The sequence below is a fragment of the Dermochelys coriacea genome, chromosome 3, assembly GCF_009764565.3.
Source record: "Dermochelys coriacea isolate rDerCor1 chromosome 3, rDerCor1.pri.v4, whole genome shotgun sequence".
Lineage (NCBI taxonomy): Eukaryota > Metazoa > Chordata > Testudines > Dermochelyidae > Dermochelys > Dermochelys coriacea.
This window is the reverse complement of record NC_050070.1, coordinates 50550426-50574735: the sequence shown is the minus strand read 5'-3', so window position 1 is coordinate 50574735 and position 24310 is coordinate 50550426. Positions and strand designations below refer to the sequence as shown.

The 24310-nt window shown below is 38.9% G+C and overlaps 1 protein-coding gene across 1 annotated transcript in view; it reads left to right on the top strand.

Annotated features, from left to right (window-relative positions):
* Positions 1-23900, top strand: part of LGSN (lengsin, lens protein with glutamine synthetase domain) — a 34959-nt gene extending 11059 nt beyond the window's left edge. Inside the window, exons 2-4 of the mRNA XM_043511470.1 lie at positions 6583-7582; positions 19812-19990; positions 22701-23900. Coding sequence (XP_043367405.1) covers positions 6583-7582; positions 19812-19990; positions 22701-23900 — 2379 coding nt within the window. The remainder of the gene's footprint in view (positions 1-6582; positions 7583-19811; positions 19991-22700) is intronic.
* Positions 23901-24310: the final 410 nt, after the last annotated feature.

Sequence of the window (24310 nt, the reverse complement as noted above, 5' to 3'; positions counted from 1 at the left end):
TACTCTTAACATCTCTTGCTAGCTGCAACTCCAGGTGTGATTTGGCCTTCCTGATTTCACTCCTGCATATCCGAGCAATATTTTTATACTCTTCCCTGGTCATTTGTCCAATCTTCCACTTCTTGTAAACTTCTTTTTTGTGTTTAAGATCAGCAAGGATTTCACTGTTAAGCCAAGCTGGTCACCTGACATATTTACTATTCTTTCTACACATTGGGATGGTTTGTCCCTGTAACCTCAATAAGGATTCTTTAAAATACAGCCAGCTCTCCTGGACTCCTTTCCCCCTCATGTTATTCTCCCATGGGATCCTGCCCATCAGCTCCCCGAGGGAGTCAAAGTCTGCTTTTCTGAAGTCCAGGGTCTGTATTCTGCTGCTCTCCTTTCTTCCCTGTGTCAGGATCCTGAACTCGACCATCTCATGGTCACTGCCTCCCAGGATCCCATCCACTTTTGCTTCCTCTACTAATTCTTCCCGGTTTGTGAGCAGCAGGTCAAGAAGAGCTCTACCCCTAGTTGGTTCCTCCAGCACTTGCACCAGGAAATTGTCCCCTACACTTTCCAGAAACTTCCTGGCTTGTCTGTGCTCCACTGTATTGCTCTCCCAGCAGATATCAGGGTGATTGAAGTCTCCCAGGAGAACCAGGGCCTGCGATCTAGTAACTTCTGTGAGTTGCCGGAAGAAAGCCTCGTCCACCTCATCCCGCTGGTCTGGTGGTCTATAGCAGACTCCCACCATGACATCACCTCTGTTGCTCACACTTCTAAACTTAATCCAGAGACTCTCAGGTTTTTCTGCAGTTTCATACTTGAGCTCTGAGCAGTCATACTGCTCCCTTACATACAATGCAACTCCCCCACTTTTTCTGTCCTGCCTGTCCTTCCTGAACAGTTTATATCCATCCATGACAGTACTCCAGTCATGTGAGTTATCCCACTGAGTCTCTGTTATTGCAATCACATCATAATTCCTTGACTGTGCCAGGACTTCCAGTTCTCCCTGCTTGTTTCTTGCATTTGTGTATAGGCACTTGAGATAACTCGCTGATCATCCCTCTTTCTCAGTATGAGGCAGGAGCACTCCTGCTCATGCTTCCTCCCGGTATCCCACTTCCCCACTTACCTCAGGGCTTTGGTCTCCTTCCCCCAGTGAACCTAGTTTAAAGCCCTCCTCACTAGGTTAGCCAGCCTGCTTGCGAAGATGATACACCATGATACACCGAAGATGATTTCACCATGATACAGGACTGTCAAGGTTCCTTCCCCACTCTGAACTCTATGGTACAGATGTGGGGGCATGCATAAAAGACCCCCTAAGCTTATTTCTACCAGCTTAGGTTAAAACTTCCCCAAGGCACAAAGTCCTTTCCCTTAGATTAGGTAAAACACTGCCACCACCAAGTGTTTTAGGCAAAGAACAGGGAAAAGTACACTTGGAGTTCCTATTTTCCCAAAATATCCCCCCAAGCCCTTACACCCCTTTTCCTGGGGAGGCTTGAGAATAAACAAGATGAGCACAAACCCCTTGGATTTTTAAGACCCAAAAAACCCAATCAGATTCTTAAAAATCAGAACTTTATTAGAATAACAACAACAAAAAAAGATAAGAGAACAACTGTAAGATCAGAATGGAAATAATCTTACAGGCAGTCAGATTCAAAACATAGAGAATCCCTCTAGGCAAAACCTTAAGTTAGAAAAAGACACAAAAACAGGAATACACATTTCCTCCAGCACAGTGAATTTCACAAGCCAAAACAAAGAAAACACAATGCATTTTCTAGCTAGATTACTTACTAACTTTACAGGAGTTGGAGGGCTTGCATCCTTGATCTGTTCCCGGCAAAGGTATCACACAGACAGACAGACAAAAGCCTTTTTCCCCCTCTCCAGATCTGAAAGTATCTTGTTCCCTCCTTGGTCATTTTGGGCCAGGTACCAGCGAGGTTACCTGAGCTTCTTAACCCTTTACAGGTAAAAGGATTTTGCCTCTGTCCAGGAGGGATTTTATAGCACTGTATACAGAAAGGTGCTTACCCTTCCCTTTATATTTATGACAAGAACCCTTTTACAATTGTTCATCCATAACTGCTGAGGAATCTTCTTAAACTATTTTATTTTCCCTCCCCACCTTCTTCCTCTCAAATGCTACAGTAGAAGCTCATATATATATATTTGCCAATGCATTTTGATGGAATTTTATTTAAATCCTATGGTTGACTAAGAGACTTACATCAGGTCACAAACAAACGGAAAGCAGGAGAAAAATACAAGCTTCCTTCCTTTCTTCCAGCCATTAAATCTGTCTTGTATAAAATTGCAGACATATTGTTAAACTGCTGTAGATGTTTCTTAGGGCAAAAGTTCAAGAATTTACTTGAATTTTCACCTGCCTAACACATAATACAATTCTCAGCATTTGGTGTCTCCCCCTTCCAATCCCTGCCCCAAAAGGCAATTCCAAATGTTTTCAGACTGATGGATGCAGTTTGTGGATTGCCTTTTTTGCAGTGCTGTATATTATAATACAGTTAATCCCTATTTCAGAGCTTTTATAATGTTTAAAGAATAACCTACATTGATTAAGAAAATTTCCTTTCGATTTAAGTGCCTTACCTTACTGCATAACATAAAGTGTGTGTCAGTTGTTGGAGCTTGATGGTATGCTAGAATTGGCATGCAAGTGAACTGCCCAGGGTAGAGGTGGCAATTTCACAAGCTCTACTGTTAAAAATTGTGTTTGATGACACTTTCTGCACTCATCACCACTTCCTATATGTTCCTGCAACAAGAGCAATGAAAGGCAGCACAGGAGAATGCTAGCTATTCAGATGCTACCCTACAAGTATGCAGCAATATATCTATTTGAGGGAAGCAATTGGGGATTTGCATTGAGGATTTAGCCTTGATTGCAGCCATTGGTATCCAGCCAATAGAATAACTGCACAGGAGGAAACCTATAGTGTAGATGGGCAAAGGTCCTGTTTACACAGATGAAGCTTACCTCTGCTTGAAACTGGAGTAAGTGCCACAAGTGTCAATATCAACTATACACTAGGGGTTGCAGAGGTGCAGCTATAACAAAAGCTGTAATTGGGGCTAATCTTTAGGGTAGACATGCCCTGGTCTGGAATTTGGCCTCATGTAGAAGGAGTATAGCTTTTCCCTGGGCAGCTAAACTCTCTCATAGCCCTAGAGTCATAAATACAAATGAACATTTCAATTTTTAATAAGAAAAATAGGTCCATTTATTTCATTGCAGAAATCTAAAGTTTCAAAATTTTTCCAAATGAACTTCCATATTTTATGTATAGATAGTGGAAATACATACATCTTTGAGTTTATTCATAGGGGGTGACATTCATCCCAGTGCAAAGAGACAAGAGAAGGTACCCCTGGAGCCACATGTTAGAGACCTGAATAGTGCTAGGTCTTGTGTTTTAGCATCATAGAAAATTTCACCCTTTGAGTGGGGTATTTTCTTTAAAAAAAGATGTGCCACTTTGAGGGAAATGGGTACAGTTTCCCTTCAAAGACTGGTAAATATCTGTCCCAAGGTCCCAGTTTATTTTATGGAATAAAAATCCTTGACAGGATTTTTCCCTCTGCCAGGGAAAGGTCTAACGTTTCAGTAAATTCTTTAAAAATACAGTCATGTCAAGAGCATTTCTTAGCTTGATCTCTTTTCTCTTTTTTGTTTCAAAGAAAATTTTTATATTTGTAGAATCCCCTTAGAAAGTTGGAAGAAATCTTTTTATTTCCTATTGATTTTGTGCCTTTTCCCATTTGGCAAACATTGTCCCCCATATTCCCCAGTCAATCTCCTCTATTGCTAATGGGGAAGTTTAAATGTATGTGGCTTTTTAGTTTGCTTCCTTGTTTCCAGCAGCTGCAATGTTGGCACAGCTCTAAGAACTGGGCCTGTTTATTATTGGGGGTCAAATGAGCAAAAAATATAGTAGCTTTTTGACAGACAGATGCATTAAAGGAGAACAGTATATTTTAAATGAAAATTGAGGTAAGCAAAACTTCTGTGCTGAATGCTTCCACTAAAGACTTTTAATTGCACCTGGACATCATAAGGAAGCCAGTGTAGAGATCTGAGCACAGGTGTTATGTGCTTCTAGTGGCTTGTCCTACTTAGAAGGTTGACAGCCAGCTATATACTATAGTAGCAGAAGCTTCTGGGTGGCATTTATAGGTAGTACTAAATAGAGCACACTACAGTAGTCTAAAGTGAGCATGAGAGAAGTTTGAAAGACTATTATGAGGTCTGTTTTAGGAGAGGACAAGTCACACCATCTTGGCCAGATAGTGCTGGACAAAGGTACAATGGGCCATCACTGCTAATCAAACAGTAGTGAGGGATCCTAGATAAAAGCAAGCCATTAATCATGTTGGCAGAAGATGGGCAAATGTTACTGACAATATGTGCTACAGACACCACTGTCTATTGTTCTAAATGTTTTCCATCTGCCAATAAACAACTTGTTTGTCTTATCTAGACTAATATCCAATTTGCTTTCATCCAGGCCCCTATTTCTTTCAGACACCACAGAAAACAATGAAAGTGCAGAATATAAATTTGGAGAGTTTGATGGCATAGATCTGAATGTCTTCAGTATATTGTTAAAACTCAAACTCAGAACATTTAATGATTTCCCAGTAGCTTTTTATCTATACATTCATGGCTGATTCAAGCAAACCAAGGGGACCTTGGCTAAGTCATTTAGTCCCATATATACATTTAAAGTAAAAGTTGCTATTGTGTCATATTTGTTGTTATTTGTTATAATAGTGTGGTTTTATTTTGGGATGTTCCTAATTTCCAGCTGGCTTCCCCCCTCCCCCACTGAATGCTATGTATTTCTGCAGACTTGAATGTCAGGTGTGGTGTTGCATGTATAAAATCCTCTGTATATTGTTAATGCTATTTAAAAAAAGCAAGCTAGCTGTTCGAACTGTTGGCTTTAACTTTGTTATTGCTGCTTGTTGCGGCTCTACCCTCATTTTCTGCTACGACATCCCTAAAGTTTCTTGCTCCCCAGATGGCATCTTTAGAGAAGGGAAAATTACATGCCTGGTAATTCTGTTTCTTTGAAGATATCATCTTGCAGGATCGGATGCACCCGATGAAGTGAGCTGTAGCTCACGAAAGCTTATGCTCTAATAAATTTGTTAGTCTCTAAGGTGCCACAAGTACTCCTTTTCTTTTTGCGAATACAGACTAACACGGCTGCTACTATGAAACCTGTTACTTTTCATGCGGCTTTTCTCTCACACCTTTTTTTGTCTTTCCCTGAGGCACATTTTTTGATCATTTCAAATTTGTGTTTCATTCTGGGTGATTTGCCCGTGGTAAGTAGGAGAAACTGAACAGAACATAGATTTCATAGAATTTAAGGCCAGAAGGGACTATTATTTCATCTAGTCTGACCTCTTATATGTCACAGGTTATTAAATTGTGCCTAATTACCTCTGTATTGAGCCCAGTATCATAACTTGTATTTGGCCAAGGCATATTCTCCAGAAGGGCACCCACTCCTGATTTGAAGACATCAAGAGATGGATCACTTCCCTTGGTAGTTTGTTCCAGTGGTTGGTCACCCTTAAAAATGTATGCCTTATTTCCAATTTGAATTTATCTGGCTTTAGCTTCAAATCACTGGTTCTTGTTATGCCTTTCTCAGCTAGATTAAAGAGCCCTTTAAACCTGGTATTTTCTCCCTTTGCAGTTACTCACACACTAATCTAGTCACCTTTCAATCTTCTTTTCAATAAACTAAACAGGTTGAGCTTTTTAAGTCTGTCACTGCAAGGTATTTTCTCCAGCCCTCAAATAATTTGTGGGGCTCTTTTCTGAACCCACTCCAGTTTTTCCACATCCTTTTTAATATGAGGACACCAGAATTGTACAGTATTCCCAAACTGATCTCACCAATGCCATATACAGAGGTAATATCACCTCTCTACTCCCCTGTATATACATATCCAAGGATCACATTTGCCCATTTGCCACAGCATCACACTGGGAGCTCATGTTCAGTTGCTTGTCCAGTTTGACTCCTAAATCCTTTTCAAAGTTACTTCTTTCCCAGACACAGTTCCCCATTGTGTAGTTATGGTCTGCATTCATTGTTCCTAGATGTATTAATTTAACATTTGGCTGTATTAAAAACACATTTTGTTCACATTTAAAGGACATTTATGCTTGGCAAGGGGTGGCACATACTAGGCAGCAGGGAATCCAGCTTGCACTGTACCCTGTTAAACCTGCCCTCAATGGTCAAAATACCTGAAGAATAGGGACCTGAACCAGTCTTGCTCTAAAGGAGCTAAAACCCCAAAATAAGAATCCTTCAAGAGGATATCGTCAGAGAAACTGAATTATATGAAAATTATACAGAAATTATATGGAAATTATAAGTAATTTCCCCCATAGAACTCCTTTTCAGCAAGAAATAACAGAAGTCCCATGTGATAATAAAATGCAGTTGTTGGTGTTACTTCCTGTCTTGTGTTACTCTACCCTTGTTTCATTCATGCATATTATTTGGCTATATATTTTGTTGATGATTACAGAACACAGTTGGAAATGATGAAGCTGATGGCGGAAGTATATGTGGTTTAAAAAGGACAAGAGGAGTTAAAGTCACTGCAAAATACATTCTCCCATTAGAATGTGAGAAAATGGAGATCTCCCACCCTACAAACACCCCAGATCATTCTTATCTGCAAAGAGCAACTGGTCATGTTGAACTACCTGCAAGTCCATCCCTTCAAAAACCATCTAATTTCCCTAACACACAAGATCAAAAGAGGGGCAGAAATTGGAACTTCCCTATAGAAGTCACTGTGAAAGACAACATACTGAGGAAAACAGAAGTCCACAAAGATGATGAAGGTGGGAGAAGAGTGGTAGAAAGAAAGGTGGAGACACCTGAGGGAATACAGACATCAAGCAAAGGGAATCAGCCTTTGGGAACGGAGCCTGAAAGCAAAGAAGAAAAATCTGAGGGTTCAGATATAGCAAACAGAGAAGATAAATCTGGGGTGACAGAGACAGCAAGTAATGAGGACAAATGTGGGGGAACAGAAGATGAAGAGGAGGATGCAACAGAGAAAGAGAATAAAGGTAATAATTTAGCAACCCAGGAAAAAAGCACTGAAGCATCTTTCATGCTGGAGTCTCGAGTTTCCAAACAAACATTGCAAGAGTTGAAAAATCTACTCAGAAACAGTTCTCTGCTTGGTAACAGGGCCAAATACACTGGCAAGGCCAGCAGAACTTCTTCCCATATACATCTGCAAAAACCTAATGAAAAAGCAGTTGACAAACAGGGTAGATCCTTTGAGTCTCTTTCTCTTAATTTTGGAGGGAAGGATCGAAAGCTCCACTGTATAGACAATTATGTAGCAGGGCTGCCAAATAAGCCCCTCTTGGTTCACAGCTCTGCTGGGTCTGATCAGCAACAATCAGAAGGCAGCAACATGGAGCATCCCAGTAGGAGACAACCACCATTTTATAAAAACACAGGCAGCATGCCAGGAATTAAATTCGACCCTTCTCCTGACCAGACTGGTAAGAAGTTAAACTATCACCTACTGTACCTCTCAAGAATGCAGTTAAATTGTCTAGAAAAACCCTAAATCTCTTGTCAGCATTCATGTTAGACAATTGGCAATAGCAGTTACTGTACATGTGACTGGACTTGATCAAAATGTTTACAGTACTTCCAGACTGCTTCTTCTATAGCAAGGTGCTTACAAAGCCTGACTGCCTGCCAGAAACGGCTAGGCAGAAGTGGTCATGTCTTGTTCACTAAAAATTTAAATATTTTCTCATTTACATTGGACATAGGCAACATTTTTCCATAGGTCTGCTAGTCACCGGAAAGCCTTGAAATCTTCTGAGTTTCTTGAAATTTCCTTTTTGTTACTATTTCCAGCAGTGAAAATTGCTTCCATGTAAGGATGATGTTTTCAATTATTAGTCCTAAGAGGACTGGAATTCCAAAACATCTAATAGGAAGAACAGGGTAAGAAAAGCAAATTAAACAGAAAGTGTACACATATCTTCATGCTGTTCAATAAGACAATTTGGAAAGTGTGTTTCTAAAGCCAATTAATTGCTACTAACAGACTGTGGTTTCTTTGAACTAATAAAAATGAAACCACTGGGCTAGCAGGATCAGTAAACGGAAAGTTATTATTAGCTATAATGAGTTTGAGCAGGTTAGTTGTTATTCTGGGAAGTGGTCAACAGCACAAACAATATTGTTAGTGGGCACTGTTAGGTCACAGGCTAATAAGAATGTAGGAGGATGGTACTCAGATTGCTTTACTAGCTTATAAGACAGGGCAAATAATTTCCAACTATGATATACTTTTACCAATGTTAGAAAACATTATTACCCTTGTCAATAGTTGATATAACTAGATCCATGATTTAGTATCATGTGACTCATTATAAAGCTACCTAACATTTAAAAAAATCTGCTTTCTGAAGTGTAGAGGATTTGCTAAAGATGCTCTGACAAACAGGCAATTTTGCAGATGCCAAACAATTCAAGCCACAGGAAGAATTTTTGTAATCACCCAAATTAAGTTTTGAGCAGGACATGTGGATGCATAAATAGTTGTGCATTGCTATTCTTAATTGAGTGAATTAAATCCTAAAAGGTAATCTTTTAAAGAGAGGATGCTTCAGAAGTATAGAACAATGAAAATATATATTGTGGCCAGCTTTCACTGTGATCATGTTTAATGTATGAGATCAGTAGACAGCCAAGAGGATTTTTTCTGCATAGACTATTTCCTCTTTCCCTTCTAGATTATTTTATGTATTTGCATTAATGAAAGGCCAGTGGAATTCATTACCAAATCCTTCAGATTGCCACTATTTTCCCCTTAGTTCATAAAGCCAATTCCTAAATTGCAAAATGAGAATAGGAATAATTTCTTCAGCATTCCAAAGTCCTTTTTGCTTCATAAATATGTGCTGTTTTAAACTCCAACTGCATCATCGAATGCAATGTTGTTGTAGGTGCATTGGTCCCAGGATATTAGATAAACAAGGTTTGGGAGGTAATATCTTATCTTGGACCAACTTCTGTTCGTCAGAGAGACAAGCTTTTGAGCTTACGCAGATCAGGTCTGAAGAACAACTCTATGTAAGATTGAAAGCTTGTCCAATAAAACATATTACCTCACCCACCTTGTCTCAGCTGCATCATTGACCATTATGCGAATTATAGTTCAAAACCTAGGTAAGGAAACTATAAGGAAAGGAAGAGTTTGTTTTGCCAAATGTAGAACTCACCTGGATTTAAAAACACAACTCAGAACTCTTGTAAACCCAGGTTCCATTTGCCTTTGGTGAAGCAGAAGTTCTAAGTTCCTGCATATTTTTTGTACATTTGCACTGATACTACTGTCCCAGAAATAGGGTAAGACTTATTTAAAACATAAAGCATAACAGTGGTTTCCATTTAGTTAGATATATGTAGTTTGACATTTGATTTTCACTGAAAAACTGCAGCTTAAATTAAGGGAGAAAAGTTTTACAATACCAGAAAAAATTAAACGAAATCCAAAATATTGCAGTTGACCTACTCTCACAACATATTCATAACGGACTAAATCCTGCAGTCTTTACTCAGTTCCTAACCAATATTCTACTGACACCAGCAGCAGTGTTGTTAGTTTAAAGAGTATTAGATTATCCCAAAATGTTTTCTTTTATAATTAAATTATTATTCATTTGATTTTATTTAGCTAACAGCCTGAGCCAAAACCTCAGATCTGAACCCAAATTAGAGGGGGTGGAGGGTTGTCTTGAAATGCAAATCCTTATTCAAATCCATATTTTGCAAATGCTTCATATACTTAAAGTGGGTCAAATCAAAAGCTTTCTTCCAAAACCTTCCCAAAGTTTGGGGTGCCAAAATCTAGATATGGAACCAAAGTATCTCTTCTATCCACCTCTAATTTTTTAATGTGGAGTCAAACACGTTAGATAATTTAAATACTATAACATATCCATCGCCTTCTAGGAACTGATTTGTTACTATGCTGGACACAACACACTTCAGAACTTCATGACAAGAGCAAGGAGAGAACTCAGATTTTACTGTTCTAAAAGCAGAGGGTTCTATCACTTGAATAAAGGAGAACCTCCTTCGGCAATCAAAATTCTTATTCCATTCAGTAGAGAGGAATGAGATACATCCACACTAGTCACTTCACTACGGGCTTCGCTACACTTGCACATGTAGAGCACTGGGAGTTAAACAAGCCTTCGGAGACCACAGCAGGGAAAATGCTGCCATGTGTTTACACTGTCAGCTGCACATGCACTGGCGTGGCCACATTAGCAGCTCTTGCAACATCACAAAGAGCAGTGCATTGTGGTAGCTACCCCAGTGTGCAAGTGGCTGCAACATGCTTTTCAAATGGCTGGGGGTGGAGTGTGACAGGGAGTGTGTTGTGTGTATGTGGGAGGAGAGACAGTGTGATTTGGGGGGCAGAGAGTGTGTCAGCATGCTGTCTTGTAAGTTCAGACAACAGCAGACCCCCCCTCCCACACACACACACATTCACAACAGCAGCATTCCACACTAATGGTTTGCTTTGTCCTGGAGCAGATAAGCATGCCGGCTGTCAGAAATGGAGCTTTGAAAGGGGCTATCTGCATTCCTACATCCGATTCCAAAACAATGACAAGAGTGGCCACTTGACTTCAGAGGATTATGGGATGTTTCTGGAGGCCAAACACAGTGCAGTAATGCAACACCTCGTCCACACTGACACCTGGGTGTTTTGGCCGGGGCGCAGCAAGCTTTATGTTTCTCGTGGAGGTGGATTACCAGGAGCGCTCCAGCTACAGAGTCCAGGCGCTCTACGTGCCTTGCCAGTGTGGACACCTCAGGAGTTAGGGCACCCGGGGCTGCTTTAATGTGCTCTAACTTGCAAGTGTAGCCAAACCCTAATAACCCTCTAAAAATAACTAGTCTACTCATCCTTCCCTTTAAGATTTTTGCAAATTGCATAATACAGCCAGCCACTGTATATCTCCCCCTCACAGTTATTGTCCTACACACATTCATCAGAGACCCCCTTTTTCCCCCACCGCACAGAAAAAAAATCAGAACTGGGACAACAGAAGAGTGCTGAAATTCATAGTCAATTACAGGGAAAAAATATTTTGACCTAGAAAATGAAGCAAGATGTTTCAGCCAGTTAGAGAAATTATTCTTTGGGTATTGTCAGTTAGACCAGATCTGAAACTATAGCTTCTTAAAAACAGTGCATCACCGTAGAAACATGGAGGGTGTCAAGTGCTGGTAATTATGCAAACATTTTCATTTACATAAGGTTATGCATTTGCATAAGCACTTATATATGATAATAGCATGCACTTATGCAAATAGAGTTCACTCCAAGCTAGACATTAGAAATCAAAAGCCTCTTAGGCTTTTCAGAGACACTAGGGAGATAGGTAGAAAGAGAGGCCTCTGACACTGAAGAGATGAAGTTTATTTAGTATATACAATATAATATAAAACCAGTCCATTGGCAATAGCAGTCTGGAATGTAATATGACTACTTCCTTTCACTTGTCTCACTTTAAAATATTTATTAATAATGACAACTTATGGAAGTCCTTACTCACTTTTTCAATCCTTGTTTGAGCAACACTCCCATTGATCTCAGATACATACATATCAAAAATGAAGAAAGGGAAAAAACAGTGTGGTCTGCAATTCCTTTTCAGAGAAATGTCCTGTCCTTTTGTGTGAACCCTTTATAAGAACTGGATGGAGGTTGATAGGCCACTTGGGTAAAGTGTGTTTTAAGGAGGAACAATTGGTGGAAGCATTAGAGTTGAAGTACCAAGACTCAAAAGCAAGAGTGGATAAGGACATAAAGCAGACAGATATGTGGCTTTAGGGCAGGGTGAAGCACGTGAGGGTAGAATGGAAAGAAATGAGCATAGAGAGATACTGTGGGCAGAAGCAAGGTTGGAAGCAAGGACATGATGGATAAATTTGACCTGGAAGATGCAAGGGGAAGCATTTGTTTGGAATACTCATAGATTTATATTTAATATTTTAAATTTTATATTTATATTTCTATAGCAACTTACATGCCTCAAGATTCTAAAGAACTTAATAAATTGTAGATTTAGGCTGGAAGTGGAAATGCAGCCCTATAGCAGATACAAATGGATATTTCACTAATACTGCAAAGGCATATAATGGATTCAAAACCCATTGGACTAAGTGAATATTGATGCTACTTAAGTGAGAGATCTTCATCACATCCAAATTTCCAGGTAGCTTAATCAGTGTGGTTCTGCTATATGCAGGATATAGGAAGAGGCAGAACAAAGGAAGCCCATGCAAGGGGTCTGAACTTCATATGCCATGAAGGACAGCTCTGTGGGGACTCCCTATGTCCCAGTAGTGAGGGGTCTTAAGGATAGGGCATGACAGAGTCAGTGATTACTATGTAGACCCAACATAAGAGAGTCAGAGGAATCAGTGCAATAGCCACTGAGGACATACTCTGGTGCCACTTCACAGCTCATCCCTCCCAACATTTCAAGTGGCTAAAGCAGGACACAACTGGTCACTGACCTGCTGCAGCCGATGGCCTCAGCATCTCACCCATCAAATCTGTGCCACTTTGCAGCCTGGCCTTCCCAGATGCTGTGTCACTCACTATCCCTAAGCTCCCCTGTAGCCAGTAAGCATGCCCAGGAGCTGCTGAAGCTCTGCCCTCCCTAGCTCTGTCCCGCCAAGGGTGTGCACAGTTTGTAATGTGTGTACAGCTGTTGGTGCCACTAAATGTGGGAAAAGTTCAACCGGGACACGTGGGCCAAAGTAGGCCAGTCCCCTGAAAATGGGGACTGTTGAGAGGTATGACAGCTTGAGGGAGAATCCCATCCTTCTGGTCACCATGGACCTCTCCACCATGCAGCCTGTTTTAGGTGGGTAGTGTGCTAGGAGCAGGCTTTAGCCCTATATACCAAACTTCCCACATAGTCCTCGGTCAGGCCAAAATCTCATTCAAATCAGTGATATTTTGCATGACTGCAGACTGTGGGACTGGGTCTGTGGAACATGGGCAGTTAGTGCATAGGTCCCAATTAACAGGACCAGGTTTCTTGACCATACTGTGCCTTTACAGACACGCCAATGAGAATGTGGTACTGTGTGCGTGACCAATACCCAATTGTTAGCAGTTTGGGACATTCTTAAAGGAACAGAGTGCTATTCTTCAGATCAATTCCATGCATTCTTAAAAACCCACTTACTTCAGTGGGAATTTGGGGTGCACAAGGAAAGGAGGATTGAGCCCTTCATACAATTATGTAAAATGCCTAAAAATAGTGTCCTAAGAAATTAAAAAATGCTTAAATTTACTAAAAGTTCCTCTGCAAAGTTCTCATTTCAATGAAAATTATGTAAAATGGATGAATACATGAATTATTAAAGTATGGAGTCTGTCAGTTCTGCAAGCGTTTTTTCTCCCTTAATAAATGACCTTATATTAAGTCATTTATTACTATGTATGAAACTAAGTAACAAATCACTCACAAACCCTATCTAGTACTTAAATTAAAGATTGAAGTATGAAAAGTATTCAGCATCTAGGACTTACTCCCGTTGATGTTAAGGAGTTATGCCATTGACTTCAATTGAAGCTGGAGCTTGCTGTTGGTTACAAAAGTTCTGCCCAGCCCTGCATTCATATAAAGCTTGAAAAGCACTGATAATAATGGTTCTGCCATGCATGCTTGGGCAGCCACAGAGAGGTTGTTCCGGAGACTTTATATGACCTAGCTCTCTTGCCATTATTTTAGCGTATCTCCTTCTTACTGTGGGGGTTCCTCAGGACTATGTTCTTGGCCTACTCTTCTTCTCTCTCCATCCTGTGTCATCTGATCTGTTCACATGACTTCCCTGTGTTGATGATTTAAAAATCCTACTGTTGGATTGCTAACATGTCTCCCTTCAACCAATCTATATCTTAGCCTGTTTCTCTGACATCTCTTCCTCAGTATCTTGTTGTCGTCTTTAACTTACATGGTCAAAACTCAGCTCCTGTTTGTTGAGAAAGCCATTATACTCCTTGTTACTTAGGCTCTTCTCCTTGTCCCTCCTGTTCAGGCCGCATACAAATTCTGACACTTCTTCCTTCACACTATCTGTAAGGTTTGAGCCTGTTTTTCAGTTTAGACAGCAAAAACTCTGATCAAGACCTTATCTTCCTTCTTGTTCACTATATGGTACTATGCTATACTGTAATCTCTTGGTTCTCCATGATACTATCACCTTCCAGAGGGGCAGGGAATTTTTTGCTGATACATTCTAATAATGACTTAATATTTTCAATATGTTCATTCTTTGTCGTCTAATATTTTGTTTTCATTTTTGACTGCTGCTGCACATGGAACAAAGATTTTCACTGCATTGTTCACTATGAGGTTCAGACTTTTTCTTGAATTTTGTTGTTAATTTAGAACCCATCGAGGTGTCAGAACAGTGTTTACTTCAGAGAGGGAGTTAGATGTTATGTGGTTTAATTAGCAATCATGGGATAGAAATTCCTTTGAACAACCAGAGAATGACTCACTGACACTGGATGTGGGCATTGTCTTCTGGCAAGGTGCTTCCTGATCACTGAAAAAACCAAATCCAACACCAACTCCATGCACATGTGCAACTGATATGTTCAAATCCTTTCATCCTACTTGATGTCCAGTACTAATGATTTGGATAAGATAGGCAAGTCTTTCTTGATGTTAACAGATTAGGCACTAGAATTTTCTTAGAAATATTTTGTAGTGATTCAAAGCCAATAGTAGGGGGGCTGAGGTTGCATATTTAATAGGCCAAATTACGAAGTCCCTACTCTGTTTTCTCTTCAGTGGGAGATGGAGTTTTGCCTGAGCAAGGACTAGGTAAAAACTAAGTAGTGAATGCTTTTCTATATGCTACTGTTTTATTATAAACATGTGGAAAAATGTGGTTTTGCTTCATAAAAATTGTCCTATATGACTCATTTGCTTTTTAAGGAATCAAATTTACAAGGGAAATCCAAAGTTCCTTTAATTATTATATTTCTTGATAATTTGCCAAGAACATGATAGGCATGAATAATTTGCATATAAATTTACATAAATAGATTTTACAAAATGGATTTGAATTGGAAACTGAAAAACTCAGTTCGACTCCAGATTTTATCACTCAGGTTCCTTTATTTGGCATACAGCAAAGCTATACTGAGTTGATCAGGCTCAAGCGTCGTGGGTGAGTATAGGACATACCACACATCCAAACTTACACAGAAAACCTCTTCCTTTATATACATTTACACATTATATTGCATTTAATATACATTGCATTACATGTTTCAGGATTAGCTCTTTACATTCCAGGTTTATCTTGTCCATTATCCCTAGCATCAGTGTGTTCTCCCTAGCATCCGGGTGTTCTTGTTTATCTTAGCTAGCACAGACATCCTGACTCCTGCATACTGTTTAGTAAGCCCCTATTTACAACTTAACCTTCCATTCACCTTCCCAGTCATGCCCACTGAGAAATGAGGCAAATGATGTCAAACTAGGCCTATCAAAATGATGCCCATTATTTCTTACATATAGCGAAAAGTGAAAATTGTACATGTTCTTTTACAAAATACACAGAAAGACAATATGCTTTGGGAGAAGGAGGATTATTGTTATTCATTATTTATTAATTATTCAAAAACAAAAAAAGTCCTTCAATTTAAAATCCAATTAAGATCACTAAACAATAACAATGTTCTTACGTATCATATCATGTATAATATCCAAGCAATTCAAAGAAAGAAAATGAATAGTTACATAATAAAAGATATAAATATAAATAAAAAGACATAATAAAAGATAAACTGATCATATGAGGTTTGATCCAAACCCACTTAAGTCAGTGGGAAACTTCAGTTACATATAATTATCAGTAAATATTGGTGGTGAAGAACTTTTAGGTCTTGTTTTTGAGCTCCATTATGTTATATTCAATTGGTAAAGTGTCTAAGTGTTGATTTATGGTAAAATTACACATGTATGAGGCTTTGCATTTAAAGCTGTTTTATATGTCAGTGTACGTACAGTATATCTGTTTCTTTTTTCAGACTGGTTTTGTGTTGTGTTTATATTTTGGGATTACAGAAGAAAGAATAATATTTATTTTGGATCAAAGTTAAGTGTATTGCGTTGTGATGAATTACACATATAGTTATACTTGACAAGTGTTTATTATGTGGGACATACAAGATTTCAGACAGAAGCCATTTTAAAATCTGAATCTCAAAAAGCGTTTACAGAGTTTAAACCAAAAATTCAGAAAACATTCTAATTGTCAGTTAAAGTTTACCTGAAAAATATGAGAGAAAGAGGATTTTTTTATAGTTCATAAAAATGGGGAAAACAGCCTTTTAAGAGAACTATGATTTGAACCCTAACTAGTGAGAACCTACAATGTCTGCAAAATAAAAGCACAGCTATAGAGCTAGAGCTAAAGCCCTGTTCCTACAGCCACAAAAACAAAACAAAACAAAAAACCCAAACCCCCACACACTAAAAACAAACAAACAAACAAACAAACAAACAAACAAACAAAACAAACGGGTTTCTACCACTTGAGCTAAAGGAGAATGTTTTAGCTGTCATGTATAGAAGAACCCTTATGTTCTTTTTAAGTTACAGCCACCCAATATGAAGTAACGATAATAAACACATGGTGTGTGCTGATGCTCACACAGAAGTCAAACCTAGTAATTTTCAGTAAAAATCTAGGTTCCAAGGCAAAATTATAGGATAATAAAATAGGGTTTATAATGGACACTGGTTGTGACCTTAACTATGGAGAGAGTACTGCCTCTCCATAATTATTTTATTATTTATCAAGAATCCAAAAATGTTCTAGGTACCTGTTTGTGACTTTTGCTCTTTAGACAACAAACATGTACAAAGGAACCAGAAATGTGGTGTCAGGGTTCCCTCCCCACTCTGAACTCTAGGGTACAGATGTGGGGACATGCATGAAAGACCCCCTAAGCTTATTTCTGCCAGGTTAGGTTAAAAACTTTCCCAAGGCACAAATTTTTGCCTTGTCCTTGAACAGTATGCTGCCACTACCAAGTGATTTAGACAAAGAACAGGGAAAGGACCACTTTGAGTTCCTATTTCCCCAAAATATCCCCCCAAGCCCTTACACCCTCTTTCCTGTGAAGGCTTGAGAATAAACAAGATGAGCACAAACCCCTTGGATTTTTAAGACCCAAAAAACCCAATCAGATTCTTAAAAATCAGAACTTTATTAGAACAACAACAACAACAACAAAAAGATAAGAGAACTACTCTGTAAGATCAGAATGGAAGATAATCTTACAAGCAGTCAGATTCAAAACATAGAGAGTCCCTGTAGGCAAAACCTTAAGTTAGAAAAAGACACAAAAACAGGAATACACATTTCCTCCAGCACAGTGAATTTCACAAGCCAAAACAAAGAAAACAATGCATTTTCTAGCTAGATTACTTACTAACTTTACAGGAGTTGGAGGGCTTGCATCCTTGATCTGTTCCTGGCAAAGGTATCACACAGACAGACAGACAAAAGCCTTTTTCCCCCTCTCCAGATTTGAAAGTATCTTGTTCCCTCCTTGGTCATTTTGGGCCAGGTGCCAGCGAGGTTACCTGAGCTTCTTAACCCTTTACAGGTGAAAGGACTTTGCCTCTGTCCAGGAGGGATTTTATAGCACTGTATACAAAAAGGTGGTTACCCTTCCCTTTATGTTTATGACATGTGGGGTCCGATTAACTCTTTACTGAAGATACACAACATGCAAGCCTTCCTACATATACACATTTCTGTTCAAGTGAGGTTCTGGTAGCTCCTAAATAGTCGAACATGCTGACTGATGTTAGAGAAGTCACAAATTAATTAAAGAGATACTATCGTATTCTTATTCTCCACAATTCCTAAAAGTCAGAGTAAAGATAAGTCACCTCCTTGAAGAGCTTACAGTTGAAATACACAAAAAACATGAAGACAACATGAGGGGAAAAAGATGGAACATATTTATTACTATTTTTCCTCCCCTTCATTCTTATTATTTTATTTTTTTCTACCATTTTTATTTTGGTTTAACTACCTGCCTATGTTTTTGGTTGCCTTTCTCCCACAATACCCCAATAAAACATATCACCTCCCTCTTAATTTTACTCACCACATGCCCCCAGTACTTATGTCTGGTAATATAGCACCTAGCACAGTGGGGTCCTAGTCCCTCGTGAGGGCTCCTGGCCCTGTGGTAATACAAATAATAATGATACTTGCTGCTTTCCAATCAGAAACTGACCAAAGGTTGATCCACTGATATCTGAGGGCTCGGAGCAGCCTGTGGTTATGATGGCTGCTGCCATCTTTATCTCCCTGTGGGAATTTTGGACTTTCAAAAAATCTCTCCTATGGACAAGCAACACTATTTTCTAACACTACTGAAGTCTTAGCATCAAATTCTGTTCTCAGTTACTCTTTAATTCCAAATGAAGGTCACAGTTTATAGAGTCTAATTAAATACAGAATAATAATAATAGTAATAAATAAAACTTAGAGAGTGTAATTGGAAGCCATTGGCAGGGATGAGGACATCTGTCAGAGTAAGCCGCTAGTCTTGATTCTCTGCTCCACCAGTTACTCATGAGTATAACACCATTAATTTCGATAGGGTTAAAAAGGCACAGAGCAAGTGTAACAGAGGAGAATGAGGCCCAAAACAATCTCCAGGGAAAGGTGGCAAATCGAGAGAGCATGCCTTCACAGTCCTTCTCTCTGTGGAGGGGGAGATTACAGGCCACCTCAGAATCCTGCTGTATTTGGAAGGAGTTAGAAGACAACTGGGGTCTTCTCTCTACAATTCCAGACTTATGCATGATTGTTGGGGTGGGGAGGGCAACAGGTAGGTGATTTTCAAGGTCACAAGTGGAAGTAAAGCACCTAACTTCCATTGACTTTTCAATGGGAATTAGGTATCTGGCTGTCCTTTGTGCCATTGAAAATCTCCCCCATTAGATTAATAGGCTCCTCACTCAGAAGTTCTCTACTGCAGCACATGCTCCCCCCATGACTATCGGCCTATGCACAGAGACCGTGTTAGTGGATTTATAAAACACTTGCAGAAAATAACCATCATAGTACTGGGTCTCTAGGACAAAAATATACATCATTATCTAGACTGTCCTCTTCCAAAATGTTTGCAAGTGGCAAACCTTCTTCCCATTTAGAAAAGGAGTACTTGTGGCACCTTAGAGACTAACAAATTTATTTGAGCATAAGCTTTCGTGAGCTACAGCTCACTTCATCAGATCATCTGTAGCTCATGAAAGCTTATGCTCAAATAAATTTGTTAGTCTCTAAGGTGCCACAAGTACTCCTTTTCTTTTTGCGAATACAGACTAACACAGCTGCTACTCTGAAACCTTCTTCCCATTTGTTTTCCCAGTAGGTAATTCATAATTGAAAGAAAAAAAGTCAAGTTTCTATCAAGGGTTGTCAGTTTTGGTTGGACATATTCCTGAAGATTTAATCACATGACATAATATTTAAATAATTCCTGGAGACTCCAGGCCAATCCTGGAGGGTTGACCACCCTATTATTATATCACATTTTGTCCTTCTAATGCTTTTTAGTGAAACAGTTTGTAATGACAGTATTATTAAGTTTGTCTGACATGAACACTGCTCTTTATTTTAAAGATCACAGCAGAGAACCTGATGTAAACAACCCTGGAAGTCAATCTTCCCTTCGCCTGGTTTCGCTTATTGAACACATTAAACAACAGATGGCCAGAGACAATATTCAGTTTGTTAGATTTGAAGCAACTGACCTGCATGGAGTGTCAAGATCCAAGAGCATTCCTTCTCGTTTTTTTCATGTAAGTTTTTCCACCTCTCATACTCTTATGAGGTCTCATGGCCCTGCCTTTATTGCTGTGATACATTTCCTCATAATTTATGCACCAATTTAAGCCTGCAAAAAATCAAACATTCCTCCCCTCCCCCCATCCCGATTAGTACTTCCCAAGGATTTGGGCTTTTCTCATTACCCTGAAGCATCATTTCTCTGCCCTGCAGATATACAAATCTAATTAAGATGTTAATTTCAGTACTTTCACATCCAATAATCTCCCTCCACGGAATTATCTTTTCACATTTACCACAATTATAAAGATTCTGTTTTATTTGACACAAATAGATTGCAAGACAAGACCCAAGAGAAAATATCAAAACAAACAAAAATGATTAGATGAAAATCATTTCAGTTATGAAGTATTCTCTTTTCAACAATCACATCATATAAGAAAATATTATGGGGTTGCATGATTGCTTAGTAATATTTCCTATACTGATAGAAAAATAATAGTCAAATAAGAATCAAATAAGAGTCAAATTATGAAGCTCTTGATAGCATGTATATATATCACGACCTTTAAGCTTTTTTCCCAGTGATCCTTAATGTGGGTGATTAATGCTGTATTTCCACTCTCATATTACTATGAATATTTCACATTCTACTGCACAATCACAAAAAAGATATCAACACGACAGAAAATTGAATGCTTTTATTTCAAGCACCTTTTGAAGCTAACACCATTTTTTCATTATTTTGCTGTTAGATTTTGCCTCAACCTATTAACTCTAGCACTTAGATGCAATTTACTCTTGATGTCATTTGATGTTATTAGAAATAAACTTTTTTCAGTTAGTTTAATGCTTTTGAGAGGCAGAGGGTAGTAGCACCATCTTTTTCAATCATTAACTCACAATACAGGTGCCCATCTCAACTTATTCAAAGTTATCTGTTGCACTCACATTATTCACTGACCTCCATGTAAATCCTCAAGCATTTTAAAAATAGAAAAAACGTTTAAATTTCAAGAGAAATCATGTAGCTTTTATGAATGGGGCTGTAAAGTGGTCACCCTCAACAGTTTTTCAGTGTTGCCTTTGATAACTAGATAACCTTACCATGATGTTCACCATATTGCTTAGTACAGGTGATGGGATAACACAACATAGTATAGAGACTATATAGGAAATTTTGTGACTACTGTGGTAACATTATCTAGTTATCAAAAAGAAAGGAAAAATATGATTCTCAATGTATATAGTTTGAAATAGAAGAGCTCTATGTAGTTGGAAGACTTGTACATTCCAGTAACAGAGTCCCCAGGTCCAGTAAAAGATATTACCTTACCTACCTTGAATCAGTAATTTTGGTAAGAATTGTTTGCTTAAAATCAAAGCTAATTTTAATATTTGGTAAAGGGAAAAGTTAAGAAACTTCTGTCCACTTCAGGGGAGAAAGTGTTGTATCATTCACTTTAGTCTTGAAATCTCTATTCCAGTCAGTCAATCCACTTAGATAGTGATCCTTTCTCAGGGCAGTGGGAGACGATTCACTAAAAATTTAGGGTTACTTTCAATCCAGAGTATCTGTGGCCTTCCCACAGGCAAACTGTATAAAAACTCTCTCTGGCTTCCACACTGCTAAAAAGGCTCACTTGTTTTTGTGCTTTATCTCTCTCTATAGACATATACATATATAAATAAAAGAACAGGTTCACAAAAATATATTTGTATTGGCCTTGCATGGGTTTCCACAACATAGAACTGTAGCACAGTATTAAGTTAGATTTTCAGATGATGTAACTTGGTATAATTCCAGTGGAACTATACCAGTTTGCACCAGCTGAAGATCTGGCTCTAAGATACTTTCAGGGGGTTCTTCATCAAAGATACAGTTATTATAATTCCCATATCAGTCTTGTCTGCACTTGATTTATGCATTGTCCCCATGCATGTCAATAGGAGCGACCTATGCAAACAAAGGGGTAATTTGTTGATCCAGCTGTCTGCATGATGTTTAAAGAAGGCACTGAGGTGTTAGAATTATTTAACGTCTTGAGGCTGTTTCTTATTTTTTACCGAAACAAAGTCAACCAAGTATAAATCTAAGCTTCAGGTGTGAAAAGTCTATATTCCCTGTAACAAGTTCACATCCTGGCAGAGCTGGTGCAGTTGTTTGTCACCGAAGGTAGACAAAGTGAGTGTAATGGGGTTTCAAGGGAACCCAGCCCCAGATTCTCCAATGCCTTGTGTGGTCACTTACATCTGTGCAAAGTGGATGTAAAATGCCAATATTATCTTAAGAAAATTCTCTTGTGCCAGCCTTTTACATCCAGTTTTGCACTTGCTTTGCCGAGGTGTAAATGATTAGATAAAGGGTAAAACAGTGGAGAATGGGGCCCAAAGTCTTGTCAGTTCTGCACAGACATTATTAATTATTATTATTATTATTTTTTAAACATAGCAGAGATTTGCATACAACCTTGCTCAACACTTTCTCTCCTTACACTTATGCACCAGCTGGTTGCCACCCTCCAGAGGTAGCTACATGATAATGGTGCTCAACATACAATCTATAGTTTCTGGAGCACTTTTTGATTCTTTGAGGAGAAAGATCCTATGTGCCAAATGCTGAAATCTTTACTTAAGATTTTGGCATATTATATTATATATGTAAAATATTATTAAAGTTCAGCTGTCAAAGACTCAGTAATCCATTACTCTCCCCTTGTTTAGGAAAAGGCAATCTATGGTGTGTCCATGCCCAGAGGATACCTCGAACTGACCCTGAATCCTAAGGGCAGTGAAGTGGACCACATAAGTGCAACCAATTTTAATTGTGACATACTCCTGAGCCCTGATTTATCAACATTTAGAGTTCTACCATGGACTGAACAAACGGCTAGAGTAATATGCGATTCCTTCACTATACTGGGAACCCCTCTATTGACCTCACCCAGGCACATTGCCAAACAACAGCTGAGCCAACTTCAGGACAATGGCTTGTCATTGCGCTCTGCCTTCACCTATGAATTTTGTATTTATAGCATTGCTGAGATTGTAAATTCAAAGACAATATCTTTTCCTACAGCAAGCATACTCAATAGTTATGACCAGCCTTTCATTCAGGAACTCATTGAAGGAATGTATCATGCTGGTGCCAACATTGAGAGCTTCTCTTCTTCCACTTGGCCTGGACAGATGGAGATCTCTTTTCATCCAGAGTTTGGCATAGGTGCCGCTGACACTGCCTTCACCTTCAGAACAGGCACTAAAGAAGTGGCAAAAAAGTACAACTACATTGCAAGTTTTTTCACAGAGAATGGGTTCTACAATTCGGGGATTCTGTCACATAGTCTGTGGGATTTCAGTGGCCAAAAGAATTTGTTTTTTGTTGACTGGGGGGTTCAGGCACTCACTGATGTTGGAAAGAATTGGCTAGCTGGGCTCTTGGTACATTCCGGAGCTCTCAGCTGCCTGATGGCTCCTACGGTCAGCTGCCGTAAACGCTATTCCAAATATAGTAAAGAATCAAAAGAATCTGTGACTGCAAAATGGGCATTTAATGATAATAGCTGCGCCTTTAACATTAAATGTCATGGTGGAAAAGGCACTCAGATAGACAACAAGCTAGGTTCCGCTACAGCAAACCCCTACCTGGTGCTTGCTGCTACTATTGCTGCAGGCCTGGACGGAGTAAAGAGAAAACTTAACTTCCAGGATGTGTCAGAAGAGAACCAGAACACTGCTCAGTTGAAACTTGCAGCAATCCCTCTGAAACTAGAAGATGCTCTTGCTGCACTTGAGGAAGATTTGTGCCTTAGGGAAGCACTGGGTGATACCTTTATTCGATACTTTGTTGCCATGAAACATTATGAGTTGGAAACTGAACAAACGGATGCAGAAAGGAATAAATTTTTAGAATATTTTATTTAGAATCAATTAAAGAAAACCCATCTTAATTGTTAGAAAAAATTAAATCTGAAATAATGCTGTGTAAATGCTTAAAGATTAATAGTAAAACATAATTGGAAATTAGAACTATTTATAAATGTTTACTAATGATTTTTCCCCCACCATCTCATTTTTTAATAAAGTAGGTGGTGACTGCATGTTCCTGTATGGGTGGACTCAATAGACTGGAGAAATGGTATTCATGAACTAGTGCTAAGAGGCTTTTAATTTTTATTTTAATTTCTAAGAAAACCTTAACCAAGAATGATCCTGCTGGAGAAAAGATGAGAAGAAGAGGTGAAAGGACAATGGTCAAAATAAGGAAAAGTAATAGGAAGATGAAAGAAAACAGGAATAGCAGGGAGGGAAGATCTTGTTCCTATTTTTCTATT